Genomic DNA, 17,136 nt, shown 5'->3' with positions numbered 1-17,136 from the left:
CACTTGCCTTCATGCAGAGAATAGTCTTGCTGTGACCTTCCAGGGTTCTGAGGAGCAGCCCATTCCGCGCGTCTCGCACGCTGATGGTGCAGTCATAGGAGCCCACTACCAACAACTTGCGTGCTCCTTCCTGAGCTGTGGCTAAACAGCTCACTGCTCTAGGGCCATGGCATTCAAAGGTATCAACCTGTTTATTATTCTGGTGGGGGAAGAAAGAAATGGAAAGAATTAAAATTTTGCTATGACACTGATTAGACCATTGAGTCCTTTTTGTGTTATGCTTGTTACAGCATCTGATTTCAGTTTAGTAACACACAAAACAGCAGTGGTAAGAATTGCATCTTAAAAATTAAGTTTGCAAATCAAAGAGAAAGCTCCTTATGTCATGTAGACCAGGAGACACCTTAAGGAAAAATACAACAATATAGCACCTAAAAGAAAGGTAAACAAAAAGGCAGATAGGACAGCTTCATGCATGGACAAAATAAACAACCAAAAGGGATCAACAGCGACCATTTATACCCAAATATGTTTATTACCAATACATTTACTACTGTAGATAAAGAATAGAAAGAAACACAGAGGAAAAAAACAGAATCACAACAGGCATTCAGGTGCCAATAGTTAAACTTACCTTTATGCTGAAAGTAACCACTGTGCCATTTGCAAGACCTGCATAAAGGATCCGCCATCTACTGTGTAAACAGAGCACTCGATCTTCCAATTTAAACTGTTCCATGCACTCTTTGGTCTAGCAATGGAAAGAAGTACTTAAAGATTTTTATTAACTGAAAACAATTCAAGAAAAAAAATCTGAAATGAATGATGATTTTCACTTTTTAAACCAACAGAACTGGAGAAAAACATCTGAGAGTCTGGTGTCACATGGCAGTTTGAGCCTCACTTTAATCAGGACCATCTGTAAGGCTTGACTGTAGTTCAGCAACCAGTTATAACCCTAAAGACTTTGTTCTAGTCACAGCCTTTAATGTGCATAGAAATTTAGACTACTGACTAAATATATATATATATATATATACACACACATGAAAAGAATCTGTTACATGGTCGACAATTCCCTATTAATTTTCCCAGAGGGAACTTAAGGGTTTAAAATCTCTTGCAGTTTGCTTTCTGAAGCAGATAATTGCTTTCTAGTCCTTTAAGTAACAGGTTGGGTAAGTCTTTTTATCATTTAGCCTCAAATATCCAGCTTCAGGAAGCCTCAGGTCTGCTCTTTCACGTACCCTCAGCATAACAGATACCTGCTCTCTCTAGAGCTGCTCTAAAGATACAGCAGAGAGCAGTGCCTTCCATAATCAATGAAGTTAAAAATACAGGAAGAAAAGTAAGATTCATGGCTAAACAGCTATGCACGGCCTGCACTTTGGTGTTCCCAACATTCAGGATTATGCCACGCTGTTCCAGCAAAAACTCTACTGACAAGCTAGTCAAAAGATTAGGGTAGTAAATCCATTAATGGTTTGCTGTTTTATTTGTGAGGTTTTTTTTCCTGCTCTACTCTAAAGAGGTACAAACTGCTGCTTGTGTCCAGATCATATAGGTTTAAAAGGCTTTTAAAATTTATATTTGTAAAGAAACACTTGTACAAAATGCAGCATACCTAAATAAATCAACACAGAGTTTGAGTACCTTGATATTGTAACAGTTGATAGTGTGGTCGCTTGAGCCAGTGTAGAGGGCAGCATTCTTCCCATTTGTCTGAGTGACCAGAAGGCAGTTCACTTTTGAAGTATGTCCTTCAAAGACGGCCACACACTTCCTGCTCTAAAAAGGAAAGCACAGAGTCTGTCAGCATAAAGGCCTATAATACCTCTTGGAATAGGCACCTAACACAACAGGGCAGGACTGTTAAAAAAATCACGATACATGCAGCAATCTATCTCCCCTTGTCTCTCTCACAGGAAGAAGGGGTTGGAGAAGTGGAGAAGAGAGGTTTGAAGAAAAGAATAGTATAAAAAAAATTAGGGGCTTGAAAAAGCAGCTGCTTCCTTTACCACATAGCAAGGCATTACAAAAGACAACCCTGTGATTGCAATTAATGTATCACTACTCCCACAACCTTACTTACAACGAGATTGTAGGCACAAACTGTTTTGTCTGCTGAGCAGGTGTACAACAAATTCCCAAAAATCTGAATAGCATTCACTGCAGCCAAGTGTCCCTCAAAAGTTCCCTCAGTAGGTTCTTCATCCTCACCTGGCTCCGAAGACACTTCTGTAGGACAGAGACACATACTTTTGACTATGGGAACACAGTCAAGAAAACACACTGCTGTGGTTTGTACTGCCAATCAGCAGAACTATTTCATGGGTTCAGCACCTTTAAATCAAATTTCATTGTGGATTCCAGCAGGACTGTGAATGTGACAGAGGGCAATATAAAGTGCTAAAAAGACCTTCATATGACTAAGTTCAGAACTATCTTTAGAATTAAAAAGAGAGTGTATCATTATTTGTCCTAGAGCTCTACAGAGACTGTGGAACAATAGCATTCATGTGGGAGGGGAAGGAGGATATGGAGGAGTCAAGACACAAAGCATTCAGTGCAAGATGATGCGAGTATGTGTCACTTCCCACTTTAGTTGTGAGTGCAAGCTTTTATCTTCAAGGCAAAGTTCTGCTATGGAAGCAGGTGGATCAAGACTTAACTCAAAGTCCTGCAAGACAATACATACAAAGCATTGGAAAGAAAGCTTGAAAGATATACCTGAGGAGTTCTTTGATCCTCTTAGGAATGATATGGAAGTCTGTGTCTCAGCCACACTGCAAGACAAAAATAAACAGTAGTGAAATTGGACTTTGCAAGTTCATTTTCAGACAAAATACTGAGGTAAGTAATATTCCAAAACACAAACTCTGGACTTAGAAAATATGCTGTGACAGGTAAGCTTAAAACCAAACAGGGCAGCCCAGTTCTATTAAGTGAAATTAGTAGGTAACAAGACACATTCACTTGTTGACCAAAAAAGACAAGTCCGTTTTTATTTCCCCTTTTTTTTCACTCCTGAAGTCACTAATGCAAGACTTTGTGAATTTAAAAAAAAAAGGAAAAGGAAAAAATGAGAGGTCTCTTATGAATACTATGTAATATTAATAATCTTACTTGACAGAGGTCTACAATAATCTCACCTTTTTTTCCCATCATTCCTATGATTTGTGTCAATCTCACTGGTGGAGCTCACTTCATCATACCCAGAACAAGATGCCTCTAGGACTGCTTGATCCACAGAGTTGCATGACTCCCTCTTTGATGGACTGTCTGGTTTCTCATCTCCTGACGCTGATGAACCAACATCAACCACCTCACACTGAGGTGCTGGAACTTCCACTAGCTCCAGAGAAGCATCGCTGTCATTCTCATCTTTGTTTCTTGCTGCTTCAGCAGTAACTCCACCCTCCTCTCTTGGAGGAGTAACTTTTTCTCCTTTAGGAACCTTTCCACCCTTGACTTTCCGGACAGGTTTGAAATCAATCATATCCTGCTCTGTATCGCTGTTGTCTGGCACATGGGCTGCCCTCAGTGTTTTCTTCTTCCTTAACTTTCGCCTCCTTCTATTCCCTTTCTCTGCTGGGACTGCAGCCATTGTCAAGTGTTGCTCAGATGGTTCTGCTGACAATTTGGGAGTTTTATCCATTGGCACTTCGGGAAGGACTGAATGCTTTGAAAGAGAAGTGCTACACTGATCCACTAAAACTCTTTCAGCAGCTGGATCATTTGCTTCTCTCTTGCTGAAAACAGACACTGAATGAGGAGAAGAGTTCTCAGGAAGTCCAGACTGTCCCTCGTCTGCAGCAGGCTCCTGGACATCTTGATCAGTGTGTTGGAAACAAGCTGCCAGCCCTGCTAGAGATATGGTTGCAGTGATAACTGGATACACTGAAGTTTTCTGGTTGGTCTCTTCTAAAGAAAACAGCATAGTGTTACATTCAATCTGTACAGCAGTAACTATTTATGCAAAGTGTCCCTCCCTGTATTTTCTGTTTACACTTAATTGTGCAAGCAAAGTACATATTCCTACATGTTGAAAACCATGTGCACATCTAGATCTGCTGATTCAGTCAGCTATTCACAGCCTTTAAAAAACCTAACTGGGGAATAAAATGTTCATCCATGCACATAGAAATTAAGGAATGGGGCAATCATTCAAGCTGCTGGCTGGCTATTTGCTATATGCTTTTAAAGTTCTGACAATCTTTGGTGAATCCTACATTGTTGACTTCAGATGCTACCATCCCTCTCTGCACGCTCCCTTACCAGCTGTCATGACTTCTGTAGAAATTATATTAATCAATGCATGCCAAGTATGACTCAGCTGTTCAGTGACAGTTTGAAAATCGTGAATTTGAATTATCACAGCTGATATATAGAGTTATTTCTATCAAGTTACTACTAATTCAAGGTAGACAGTTATGCACAACCCAGTCTGCAGCACTGTACCCTTATCCTGGGAACAGCAGCACTGTAAGCTATGAGGGTAGGCTTTATTTAGTTACTTTAGTTTAGTTAGCTCATCTGTGCTGGACTATGCAATGGGGTCAACACACTCTCCCTATCATTTGTGACTGAATTAACATGAACAAAATGATCCAACCTCTCAGCTGAGACAGACCAAGGGCAGCATCTCACAGCTGTTTCCCACACCCTAAAATTGCCTAGTTACACTTGCAATAACTGCAGTCCAGAACAGGATATTTCAAGCTCACTGCATTTCTGGGGCAGGATCATGCAATGCAAATGGGAAGTTGACAGTATCTGAAACACTCCCCTCTTCCAGCCTCTCAGAAGCCAGCAAATTAAACCTACACTAATGCTTGGCCAAAAGCACATTACACATCACAGGACAAATTTGATGCTTTGGAATTACACATCCAACTAGAAACAGCTAAAATGAGGACATCTCTCACCCACACCTTCCTCAGATGGGGAATTCCAAGATAAAACTAGAACTTGCTGACAGCATAGGATATGGTGCATTTAAAGTAAATCAATGGAGATAGGTTTTTCCCTGGACATGTAACTGCCATGCACAACTGCAAAACCTATACAGAAAAACCTCTGTATAGAAAAAATTAATAATTAGATGAAGTTTGAATGAGTTACTGTGTTCAATTATATGGGGAAGAAGGCACACAAAACTTTAAATTCTGAATACGCCTCTAATATCATGTGCCACTCATTTCTCACTGGAAAGGGGAAGGAAGTCACTTGGTCTCTTTATAACACGAAAGCAATAGCAACCAGCCACTTAAACTGAAACTTCTAAACCCAGAAGTCTTTAGTTCTCAGCATTTGGAGAGCTGTGGGTATTAGAAAAAGAAGTAAGAAACCACCATAGCAATGAAAGAAAACTGAATCACTCAGTACCACAGGTGAGACACACTGCTGGCATTTGGGGGAAAACAAATGCAATCAGCTCCCTCAAAGCAAGGCTGAGCTAACCTCAATGGGCAGCTGACAAGCTAAACATTCAATTCCAAAAAGTAAACAGTCTGCCCCAGAGTGAATTCCTCTTCCTCAAATTACAGAATTTACCTCAAGACAAATGCTTATTTCCCCCCAAATTACTAAACTGATCTGAAGGCAAACTCGTTTTAAATATAGCACATACAGAAGTTCATCAATACCAAAACTACGGTAGCTTGACAAATGAACATAAAAAGAATATTCTTGCTTTTAATACACCAAAATTAAATTTGTAGGAAATGGAAAAATAATGTGATTGAGAGCTTTCTGAAGTAATTAGTCAAGTAATAAATGTAGCTATACACTGAAGGTTCATCTTCATAAGACAAAAATAAAAAACTTCTTTCAACTTCTCTGTTGCGAAGTTTCAAGATTCTGCAAGCAAGACACTTCATGCCACTGCAGCTAGTGATCACTAAATCTTTCCTTAGAGTTGGAAAAGTGAGAATAAAATTAGCACTGATACAAAACCCAAAAATTTCATTGATTTTTAAGCATAACAGTATGGCACATGTCAATAAAAACAGGAAAGCAAAGGTAGTGGCTTCCTAAAAGTTGAGTCTTAACTATGAAAACAAACAAAAAAGCTGATTCTTCCCCTTCCCCACGTTTACTTTAGTGAATACCTCCAGAGCTTCACATTCCTTGTCAAATCCTCCAGAGAGAGATGAAGCAAAACTCAAAATACTGCATTAATGTATTTCAACAGAATGTAATACAGGAAATGCAATAGTGACTAAAAAAACCCACCACATATATGCAATTCTACAGCTGAAGCAAACTAAAAATAGTAAAAAAAACCCCAAATTTTTTAATTAAAGAGGTGTAAACTTCAATTCAGCCAACATTCATCCTGTGCTTCAGGAAAAAAAATGCTTAGAAAGGTGGAACATGATTTATTCCATAATATTTTGTACTTCAGTTAGAGGAGAAAAAAAATTGTATTGGCTATTTTGAACTAGGATCAATCTTATGAATGTTTTTCTCAAATTACCTAAGTTAAAGGTCTGAGTAAGTGACATTGTTATGGCAGACAACTGTCATTAGAGTCACCCTGCTTGACTTCACAGACTCTTAAGAAAGTATGGGATGAGCTTTTAATCTTCAGTTTTTACCTTCAGTCACAGTAGCAAATTGCAGAGAAAACTACCAATAGTATCAAAGCCTTTGACCACAGTGCACAAGTTTGATGGGGTTTAAACTGTCTAAATAAAGAGCTGGCTATTTCAGCTGTAGTCATTAACATCTCACTTTGCTGAGGCAAGAGCTCTCCCATTAGCAGTTCAATTAATTCAGCAGTTTCTCCTCCAGATAAAAGGAAACCCCTATCTTCATTGCTAGCCCTCTCATGCCCCTCACATGAACGAACAGTGCCTAACAGCCAATTAGTAGAAGATGGATTGTTACTTCCAATATTACAAATTATACATTTTGTGCTTATCTAGCAGAGCCCAAGAAGAACACAAAATAATCTCAATGTAGCTGTTCATAACTTTTTACAACATGTTTTCAGGCACATTTTTTCCTTTGCAGGCAGACTTTCTGCTACCAGTGCTCATTACATGATACAGAGTAGAAGACAGAAATTACAGAGGAGGTTCTCAGGTTTGTTGGGTTGTGTTGGTTTTGGGTTTTGTTAGTTAACTAAATTATTATAAGAGGATGTAACCTTCAAATTCATGTTTGTTCTATTTTCAAAGCAGAACTAGAAAGTCCTACACAAGTTGATGAGAGTTCACCCCTGCCTCACAGACCGCAGGTTGAGGCACAATTTAAATTCTTGTTGGGAAAAAAATAATTTCCTTATTTTCTTCAAGCTAATAATCTCAAAGCAAAACTACAATTACCATCATTCTGTTGCACCTCTTCTGTTTGTGGAGGACATGGAGAGCTCTGGAGTACAGAATTCACATTTAGTTCTGTGCCTTTTGGAGACACAGGTTCTCGTTTAACTTGCACTGAGGAGTCAGGAGTATTGGAAGGTGTACTGCCAGAAGACTGGAATGGTGATGGCATGGTTACAGGAACAGCAGCTCCTCGAGGGGGTACAGAGGAAGACAAAGTGTCCAAAACAGGCAGGAGAGAGCTTGAAGGAATTGAGTCAGCTGCCATCTGAGATTTGCTGTTTCGTCTCTCAGTAAGGGCACTGCAGGAAAGTTGCTCTGAGAGCTCAGGAGGTTCATATGTTTCTAATGGCAAAAGAAGAGATACATTAAAGAAACAAACAAACAAATAAATAACAGAACAAAAATATTTTTATTTTACAATAAAATTTAGTGGTGCCAGGAGATCATTTCTTGTGGACACAGAGTCAAAGAAGGGAAAAATTTGAAAAAAAGGACACTAGAGGGAACTAACAAAACTGACAGTTCACACTTGACGATAAAGGCCTCATTTTGAAAGTCTACAATTTCTCATAGCTTAAATGAGCAGATTCAAGTTAAACACAGTTTTTAAAAGATTCTGAGTTCAAAGAATATAAGAGTAAGCATTGCACTGTTGTAGCTCTATGGTATCCTGTACCTTGTAGCCCCTGCAAGATCTGGATTCTCTGACTTCTCAGTGTACTCATTTCCATGGTTATCTGCAAAACAGTTGTGGCTTATATCAGTCGCACTGATTTAACAGGCAGTTCTTCATGCTGCTAAGCTCAAGCTCAGAGAGTTTCCAAAGCCCACTGTTACCTGTTGCTTTAACACAAGGAACCGTTGAACCTCAACATAGGCAGCCCTCAGGGCAGCCCTTGCCTGCAAGAGGCTGCTGTCCACATTCTGCAGAGACCTGCTTAACTCTTCTTCCCTCAGAGAAATAGCCAACAACTGGTCTACTTGAGAACGTTCTGAAAAAGAAATAAAATGTGGAGTCTAATAGCACTGAACAATACATTAAGATACCTTACTTGTGATATCACAACAAATAGCACCGTCTCAGAATGGAAAAATCTCATAAATTAGGTCAAGCATTCAAGCATGGATAATTATACAAGCTAAAAAGGAGTATTTATGGACAGGACTAGACACATCCACATGGATAAACTGCAAAGTTAAGTATTCTTCTTTAAGGAATCTCAACCTTGACTCTAGTAATTAATTCCATCACAGCTTTGCCAGCACTGATTTAGTTAAATAAATGAAGTAATTATCTTCCACAAAAACCTTTTCTTGAAGAACATGTGTGCAAGACGTACAAATACACACCTGCCATTAATGTAAACAAAAAGGAAAAGGCAAATTTAAGCTAAACAAGATTTAAATTATTCCGTGAATGCAAAAGCCAAGAAAAAGCTGTTTAGGAGAAAAGGAACCCAATGATTAAAAAAGAGTTGACTACTCAAGATGATTTTGGGCCATGAGACTGGTGTTTGCCATCTCTTGAGAAAGAGTTTCTGACCACTGTACTCAGTAAAAATCCTCCTATACTCCCAGAGACTTCTGGCATTACAGAGATTGTCCAAACAAACTTCCAAACATTTGGGCACTGCTTAACTGCGCTCAGGTTATAGTTTCCTTCAGCAAATTTACTACAACAATCACATTAAAACAAAGCAATGGGAAAGAAATTTTACAAAGTAGAATGCATTATTATTCTCTATAACAGACACTGGTCATTGGAGAAAGAGGCTGATTAAACCCCCACCTTTTCAAGTAGTCAAATATTCATTGCCACAGAAGAGTCATATTATTGCCCTATATTACAAACAACTGTTAATATAAATAAATAATGGAAAAAAAATAAGTGATGCGAAAGCCATCTTCGGAGCTCAAAGCTCCTGGCAACAGTTTAGCTATCAAAGAAAATATTCTGCCTAAAACACCATGGTTGGATGATTCATTTTGAGACATGGTGATGAGGATGTTTTAGGCATGTTTGAGAAATATCTGTCTAATGCCAGAATAAAAGTTTTCTTTGGTCAGGAGCATGAAGGAGAGAGGCATTTCACACTGATTTCCACTAAGGACATTAAAAAAGTAAAAAGCATTGCCAGAGATATCAAAAACAGAACAGAGACCAAATTAAACAGAGTACAATTTTTCTGGTGAGACCACCCAGAAATAGAAAGGGAAAGCTGCATGGCAAATTCAAAGGAAATTAACTCTCCCTTAAGAACTTCCATCCAAAGAGGCAACAAACCTCACCACCCTATAGAGGGGGAAAGCAAAGGTCCCATCTGTAGAATCAGGAATATGAACTGCAGGCAGAAAGGATGCACATACCCTTCTCTTAGAAATAACTTATGACAAATTAAGATATAGGTTTTCAGAGAAGAATGTGTTGCACATTAGTAGTTTGTAGTCCACACTACAAACTTCAGTAAAAGCCCAAGAAGCAGCATAGTAACATTAAGGAACTACTACTTCAGCCAAGTCAAAATACTATTGGGTGTTTATAGCCTCTACGCCACATGCACACATGTATGATATTCACCCACCTTTTTTACCTTTGATTTTTCTTCTTTTATTCTTTCTTTCTAGACTAGGGATTTCAGGAGAAGATCCCTCCTGCAAGTAAAATCATCTATTAAAAAGTAACAAGAATAATTTTGCCCAAATCAAGAAGTTGAATATCCTTCATCTTTTCAATCATTATTGAAGGCACAGAGAAGAATCCATCATTTGCTTGCACATTCTTGCATAACTCGTCATTTGCTCTGCTCTCAAAAGAGGGAGGACAAGAGTGTCATGTTTTCATCTCAACTGAGAAGAAATATTAAGTATGACAACAGCCTGCTTCTTGCTCAGATGTTTAAGATTGCACTTGAATTACAGTTTCTGCTCTACAGTTTTAGTTGAAGGTGTAGAGGATTAAACAGTGAGGAATTTGAATTATTGCTTTCTGCAAAACCATTCTGTGAAACTGATCAACAAGATTTTTTTTGAACCTTTGGATAAGCCTAAGACCAGACTCTGAAACAAATTCAGATTTAAGAATATAATTTTAGGTGTGTAATTTCTTCAAAATGTTTTTATTTCCTTGCTTTACCATAAAACCAGAAACATCTAAGGAAAACAAATTTCTGCTATAGGCTACCTTCCATTTAAATTGTGCTGTGAAGCACCAAGATTCTTGCTACAAAACCTAGTACTTCCACAGAAATTTTTAACAGGTCTTGTTTATCAACAGAGTATGACAGGTATCAAATCAAAAAAAGAGCATTTGTCATTCCTACTAGTTACAAAAAACTATCAAAAGTCCTGCACTATGAAAGCAGAAATTTAAAGAAAATCAAGTCAAACAGAAAATTAACTTGATATTATCAATGTACAAGACTATCAGATGGGGAAAGTCCTCCCAGCACAGATCATTCCAAAGCTGAATAACCATTGACAGAGAAAGAACCTTTTCAGCAGATCAAAGCTGGACAGAAATGCACACTTACTCCAGTTGCTCTTCGCTTCTTTCCAATTCCTTGGCTGTCATTCTGTTCAGTTCCAGATGTGCAGCTACTGTCTGTAGCTGCATCTATGTTATTAGACATTGCAAAAAGTGAAGCACTATTTGAAGCTGGACAATTTTCTTCTGAGACCTCTAATTCATTTTGTTTTTCAAGAAGAGGTGTTCTCTTCTCTGGGCTCTCCTGGTCTTGTTCTGTGTGGCCTGTGATCTCAGAGGTGGTCTGTAGGCTGTGACTTCTGCTGGCCTCGGTTCTTTCAGACATAAAGGGTGACAAAGCAAGGGATGGTGTCCCCTCTTTCTGATCAGCCTCAATGTCAGTGCTTGCCTCATATCCAGATGTTATATGATGTGGGTGGCTGGCTGCAATTACTTGCCTTTGCCCACTTTCTTTAATTTTGGCTTGTTCACTGAAAAAGCTATAAGCAGAAGGATTTCTGTCTGCTATGACACTGCTTTCAGAAAAGCTACGTTTTCTGGCTGAGCCAGACACTAAGGAAATCCCTTCCCACTGGAATCCTTCTAGAGTAGTCGGATCAGATTCTTCACTGAGTTCTAGACCCTCTTGCTCATTTTGAACAAGAGGCACCATTTCTATGCCAAACCTTTAACAAGATAAAAAGAAAAATAAACAAACAAGTTACAAGCCTGCTGCACATAGAGAAAAGCCTTCCCCTTCCCCAAATGTAGATTACTGGTTTAAGCAGTAAATTTAATCCCATTACAGTGGTATTCTGTGCTCATCTGACAATGGAACATCTCCTGTGCATCAATAACCAGACTTAGTGGCTAAGAATCGGCAGCATGATTTTCAAGTCAGAAATCATGTTATTATAAATTATTCTCAAGCAAAGTTGGAATAATCAAATGCGACATTTGTTCAAGACATTTCAAATCATTCAGGTTTAAAGCAAGTTTCAAAAATGCAGCATTATAGAATTGCTTCCTCAAATGCAAAAGCAAACTGTGCACCAGAATAAAAGATTAACAAATGAAGAGTGAGCATTTACACTGCTTGCAGCACTACAAGCATTTCTTGTAGTCCTAAAAAAATGAGGAAATAGGGAACTATCATAGCATTGTTCCCGTCCTGATTGCATTTTTACTTTCTTCCATTACTAGAACTGCAAAAGAAATGACAGAAACTACATTGTTACCATCCACATTCAGATATTAAAGCAACCATTATGAACGGATCAGAATCTTTTCTGAGCAGATTACTTTTACTTATCTATGGACAGAAATTCATTCATAGCATCAATCAATAAAAACTCTGCATTATTTGCAAAAAAATTGCATTTTCAAAAACTCTGCAAAAGATTATGGCATAGCAAGCTTCATTATAAGATATCCCTCCTCCCTCAGCATGCCCTGAGAGACATGGTTAGATCTGAAAGGTACCAACCTTGGCAAACCTTTGCCAAGTTCCTGTTTCTTCTTGGTTACCTGCTGGATGACCTGATCCCAGTTAACATTTCGCCGGGAAGCACTAAGAATCTGCCTGAGGGTAGGTTTAAGCCCCGACTCTTTCTCTGTCTCACTTCTCCGAAGGCAATTCACATTCCGAATGCGACGAGCATTATTAAGATTGGGCTCTGGGAGATGCGTCCCGACTTTGCTCTTCAGACTGATATGCCGTGTCAGATCTCTCTGCAGAGAAGCAGGCAGGCCAAGTTTGCTTAAATCTGGAAGAAGGAGGCCTCCTGACTGGCTTCCTCCTCTTTGAAGCTCATTATCTGAAGGATTTTCAAAACCTTCAATTTCAAATTGATCACGTGACTTGACACACTCTTCATTCCCTTCCCTGTCCTGTGAGCTTTTCAAATCCACATGCAAACGGTCCTGACTGCTTGATGAAGAAACTTTGGGTTCTATCCGAAATGTAAAATTTTTTAGCTCAGCAGAAGCAATACTTGAAGCAGATGGCTTTTTATCATCTTCCCTTTCAGAGGTGGTAGTTTTAGCTTCAGGAGTGTCACAGGGTAAAGAAGAATCCAACTTTTCAACTTTTGCTTCTGACTTCTCACTTCCCATTAAATCATCACCACTTACATCTAATGAATCTAGTCTGAACTCCGTCTCTGGCAATGCTTTCCCAGTTTCTTCCCAATTCTGGTCACTTGTATCTTTGCAAGAGCTTAAGGGAGTATTTTGCAAGGAATGGTTGCACTGGATACCTTTGGGATTTTGTTCTGCTTCACTTAAGTTATTAACAGGCTCTCTAAGATTATCACCAAGCACATCTTTGTTGTCTTGCAAGTTACCAACACAAGCAGCATGCAGCTTTGATGAATAAGAGGAGAAACTGTTTGTTTCCAAGTTCACCGCATTCAAATGATTCTGCTCTTCACCACTAGCTGAGGATAACAGACGCCTGACATTTTTTAAGAGACTGTTCGTGTCTTGCTTTATCAAGGATAATTTCATATCTGTGATATTGAGAAGGGGGGATTTCAGTGATGGCATCCTATTACTTCTGCCATCATCTGTGTCAGGCTTTTCACCACTGGAAGAGTCTTCCATAACCTTGCAAGAATCAAGGTGATCAGAGGTTCCATTAGAAGGGGAAGATGCTTCATGGTTTCTAGGTTTTGAAAGGCTAACATTGGCTTCACAAGTTTCTCCTATCATTGATGAATCACTAAGAGGTGTCAGTACAGAACCCATTTTCTCTGAAGGTTTTGAAACATTATCTTCAGACCGTGGTTGCTGCTCTGCAGTTTTCTGGGATGGGTAGGGACTCCAGCGATATGTTTTATCTCTGGAAGGACTGACACTTTTTCCACTGGCTCTTGAAGTTTTGCTTTCTGGTTGTTTCAATGTACTAAATTCTAACACTCCCTCAGCAGCAAGCTCATCACTAGTAAAATCCAGACGGTCACCTCTATTTCTTCGATTTCTATGTGGCAGAACATTGCCTTTCTCTGGCCGCTGCCATGCAGACCTTTCCTGATTGTATATATTTGGCTCTGATGAATATGAATCTCCTGAGCTTCCAAAATTCCAGCCATTTGCACCATGAGGACTTGGCTTCCAGTTTCCTCCATAACTCTTGGAATTCCAGCTAGAAAAATGACCCGTTTCTTCTGAGTGCCAAGTAGAATTTCTTTCCCTGGCACCATGATGCCAATTTGATGCTCCTCCTCTCCGCCCACTCAGATGCCAAGCGTTTCCAGAATTCCCATAATTATGTCGATTCAAAGGGTTTCCTGGAACATTCTGGTGCCACCCAGAGCGCCCCTTTGCACTACCTGAATGTCTGTTTATATTAAGGTTCCTCTGAGAGTGTGAAAATTTGCCTTGTCTAGGACTAACATAATCATCCTTTTCCCATTTCCAGTCCCTTTGTGATGCATTATGATGATGCCACGACAACTGATCATAAGCTTCTCTTTCTTTGTAAGCAGCTCTTTCTTCTCGCCTTCTCTGTGATCTCCTATCATCACATTCTAATTCTTGGCTTGCACAACTTGGTTCAGTTTGCCTACAAAAGAATTGAGAAAAACCTAAATTCTGATGCTATTATACTAAAATCCAACAGTCCACAAGCTTCATGAATTTTATTTGCACTGAGAAGAAAATTTTTAAAAAATTATTTATTGTAGAAAGAAACAGATACTTTTTTAGCAGCTTTGCTTTTCAAGCTTCACTAATGTTTGACTTTCAAAACTAACGTTGTACCTTTACTTACACATGATAATTTCAAAATTTCTCTCACATGAACAAAAGATTTGGCATAGGGACAGGTCAATAGACTGATTCGCAAATACTTTTCTCTAACTTGAAAGATAATATTCCTTTATATTTACTATTGGACTAATAAGAAACTAATAAAAATCAAGTTTCTTAATGTTATAGAATCTTTGTAATTTGATCTATCTTAGTAGACAGAAAACTCAATAGTGAGATTATTTTTTCTGAAGACTATTCTGCAGGTGGAACTAGAGTGAACTGATAGAAAACAGAGGAAAGTTGGGCTGAAAACTCCATTATTATCCTTACTGGAGGGAACAAATGACATGACAGCTCCATTTATAAAGGTTAAGTTAAAACACAGATGTAAGACATCCACAGAAGACGCACCTCAGATAGGAAAGTAATTTGTCTTCTTTTAAACAAGAGACTGGAACAGTCCACAGCATGCAATCCTGAGTCTGTATGAGCTTCCCAGCAGCACTATCGGCTGCCCTTTGGATAGCACTTGTGCTTGGCAACTTATCACAGACACGTGGCAAACTATCACATGTACATTTAAAGATAAATGCTCCCTTAACAGCTACAGCTATTCCCAGGGTCAGCAATCTACCCCACCAAATGAGGAGTTTTCATTAAAAGTTTTTTCCAGGAACTGATCACATCCATTCTAGATCCCTGGACAAGAAAGACAGTAAATTTTCACACTACTACTCAAAAACAATTGATTTGAGTAAACTGAACATTCATATTGTATCACCCTTTATGTTTTTGATACATTCCAGTTCTGCTAAAAGATTCCCTAATAACTACTCTCTAATGGAAAACAGTCTACTGTGCGAAATAATCTGAGCTCTAAGATGAGAATTCAAAACAACAATATCTAAGTGATACAGTAATTTCTAAGAGCTGATTGTGATCAACTAGATTGTGATCTAATGGAAATAATTTTGCTGAATTAGTAACTTAAACCTTCTGGTTTTCTGCCTCTCCAAACCAGCACCCAGCAGACAGAGATTTTCTACAGTTTTAGTTGCCTCAGAACAACACTGCACTGACAGTATTACTCCTTTTTCCATAAAACAAAAAGGAAAAGTAACAATTTTGCTACCTACATTAACCAGCATGAAAACATTACCATTGTGCAGCGCAGAGACACACTAGTACAACAGAGTGATGCCAAAACCTACCTAACAGTCATCACAGATTTCAACATCTGGAAACACTAATTTAAATTTCTAGCCACAGAACACAAAAGCTTCTTTTAAAAATTATATGCCCCTTTAGTACCATCACCATGCCATAAAAGTATTCAAATAATATATTCCCAACTGGAACATCACACAAGCAATGCACATGTGCAGATTTTCATGTAAAATAAAAGACAATATTTGTTACTTTCTGCAGCCCTCTATTTCATAGTGAGCCACTGGAACTATGTTTAGCTAATGGTAAGCAGCAAGATACAACTGGTAAGAAATTTCATTCAAGGACTAGGGGATTTCACTTGACATTTACAGAATAATCCAATTGGTTTTATAAAAAAAACCATGTTCAGCAGCAGTTTCTTAAAGGCCAAGTTCCTACAGACAACCTCCACCATAAACAGTATTAGCACTACTGTCCATTTATTAAGCCTTCAGTTAAAAAAATATCAAATATTAAAATAAAAACATTAGGGTTCTCAAAACTCAAGACTGTTTTTACCCATAATGGAGAATGATTGTATTTCCATACTACTAGTAGAGGAACAGGACAAAAACATTCAGCAGAGTCACATTTACATGTTGAAACTATGATATCCACACAGGTCTCTTGGATTGCTCTCACAAGAATGCTGGCTACAGGAAATTTACATTTTGCGAGCACCTAAGCCTCAGCAGTGCATGCTCATTGTGTTAAAAGCAATTCTATGATCTAAGTGGAGAAAGGAAAACTCACCGGTTCCGTTCCTTCTTTTGCTTGATGAGTTGAATGAGTTCTTTGTCAAGGTCTTCTTCTTCTGCCACTTCTTTCTCTTCCTCTTTTCTGTCATGGGCATTAACGTTGTCTTTGTGCAGCTGACTGGAGATGTGCTTGGCATATGCTGACAAACCCACCAGCGTCACCCTGCACACCCGGCATTCATGGCTGCTATCCCTAGGAAGAGAGGCAGAGGGTGGGCTTTCAACTCTGCCAACTGGCATGGCAGGGAGCTCTGTCTTACTTTGTTTCCTCTGAATGTGTCTGAGTTCAAGGCAACTAGGCTTTGCTCAGTATGCTTATTTGAATTCTCTGGCTTTTTCTTTCAAGGTTTTGTTTTTTGATGGTCAGTTTTAACAAGATTTTTTTCCAACAATCAAGAGGTAAAAGACTTGGTAATAATGCTACATGAAGTGGGAGGAGGAATTCTTCTTGAATTGTTGTACTCAAAATCTATTCAGAGGAAACATAGTGAGCGAGGAGGCAGAATGAAAGGCTTCCAGAGCTAGCAGGAGCTCTGAAACCCATCCATGCTGCCAGCTGCACTGGGGAAGCCTGGTGACAGCTTCTACATTTAATCCTTGCCTTGAGCCTTCCCCCAGT

At 38.9% G+C, this 17,136-nt stretch overlaps 1 protein-coding gene across 4 annotated transcripts in view; it reads right to left on the bottom strand.

The window, feature by feature from the left end:
* ZNF106 (zinc finger protein 106) overlaps positions 1 to 17,136 on the bottom strand; it is a 40,285-nt gene that overhangs the window by 9,999 nt on the left and 13,150 nt on the right. For 2 of the 4 annotated variants that reach the window (XM_026794043.2, XM_014268023.3), the window contains exons 4-16: positions 16,513 to 16,710; positions 12,284 to 14,362; positions 10,865 to 11,483; positions 9,917 to 9,986; positions 8,172 to 8,326; positions 8,011 to 8,071; positions 7,335 to 7,676; positions 3,153 to 3,924; positions 2,731 to 2,786; positions 2,093 to 2,238; positions 1,654 to 1,788; positions 635 to 751; positions 8 to 199 (exon numbers count right to left, since the gene is read on the bottom strand). In XM_026794043.2, coding sequence (XP_026649844.2) covers positions 8 to 199; positions 635 to 751; positions 1,654 to 1,788; positions 2,093 to 2,238; positions 2,731 to 2,786; positions 3,153 to 3,924; positions 7,335 to 7,676; positions 8,011 to 8,071; positions 8,172 to 8,326; positions 9,917 to 9,986; positions 10,865 to 11,483; positions 12,284 to 14,362; positions 16,513 to 16,710 — 4,942 coding nt within the window. The remainder of the gene's footprint in view (positions 1 to 7; positions 200 to 634; positions 752 to 1,653; positions 1,789 to 2,092; positions 2,239 to 2,730; positions 2,787 to 3,152; positions 3,925 to 7,334; positions 7,677 to 8,010; positions 8,072 to 8,171; positions 8,327 to 9,916; positions 9,987 to 10,864; positions 11,484 to 12,283; positions 14,363 to 16,512; positions 16,711 to 17,136) is intronic. The other 2 variants (XM_026794037.2, XM_074542971.1) reach the window with 2 other exon arrangements.

The sequence above is a fragment of the Zonotrichia albicollis genome, chromosome 6 (genome assembly GCF_047830755.1).
Source record: "Zonotrichia albicollis isolate bZonAlb1 chromosome 6, bZonAlb1.hap1, whole genome shotgun sequence".
Lineage (NCBI taxonomy): Eukaryota > Metazoa > Chordata > Aves > Passeriformes > Passerellidae > Zonotrichia > Zonotrichia albicollis.
The sequence above is the reverse complement of the archived record's forward strand: the minus strand, read 5'-3'. Positions and strand labels throughout refer to the sequence as shown.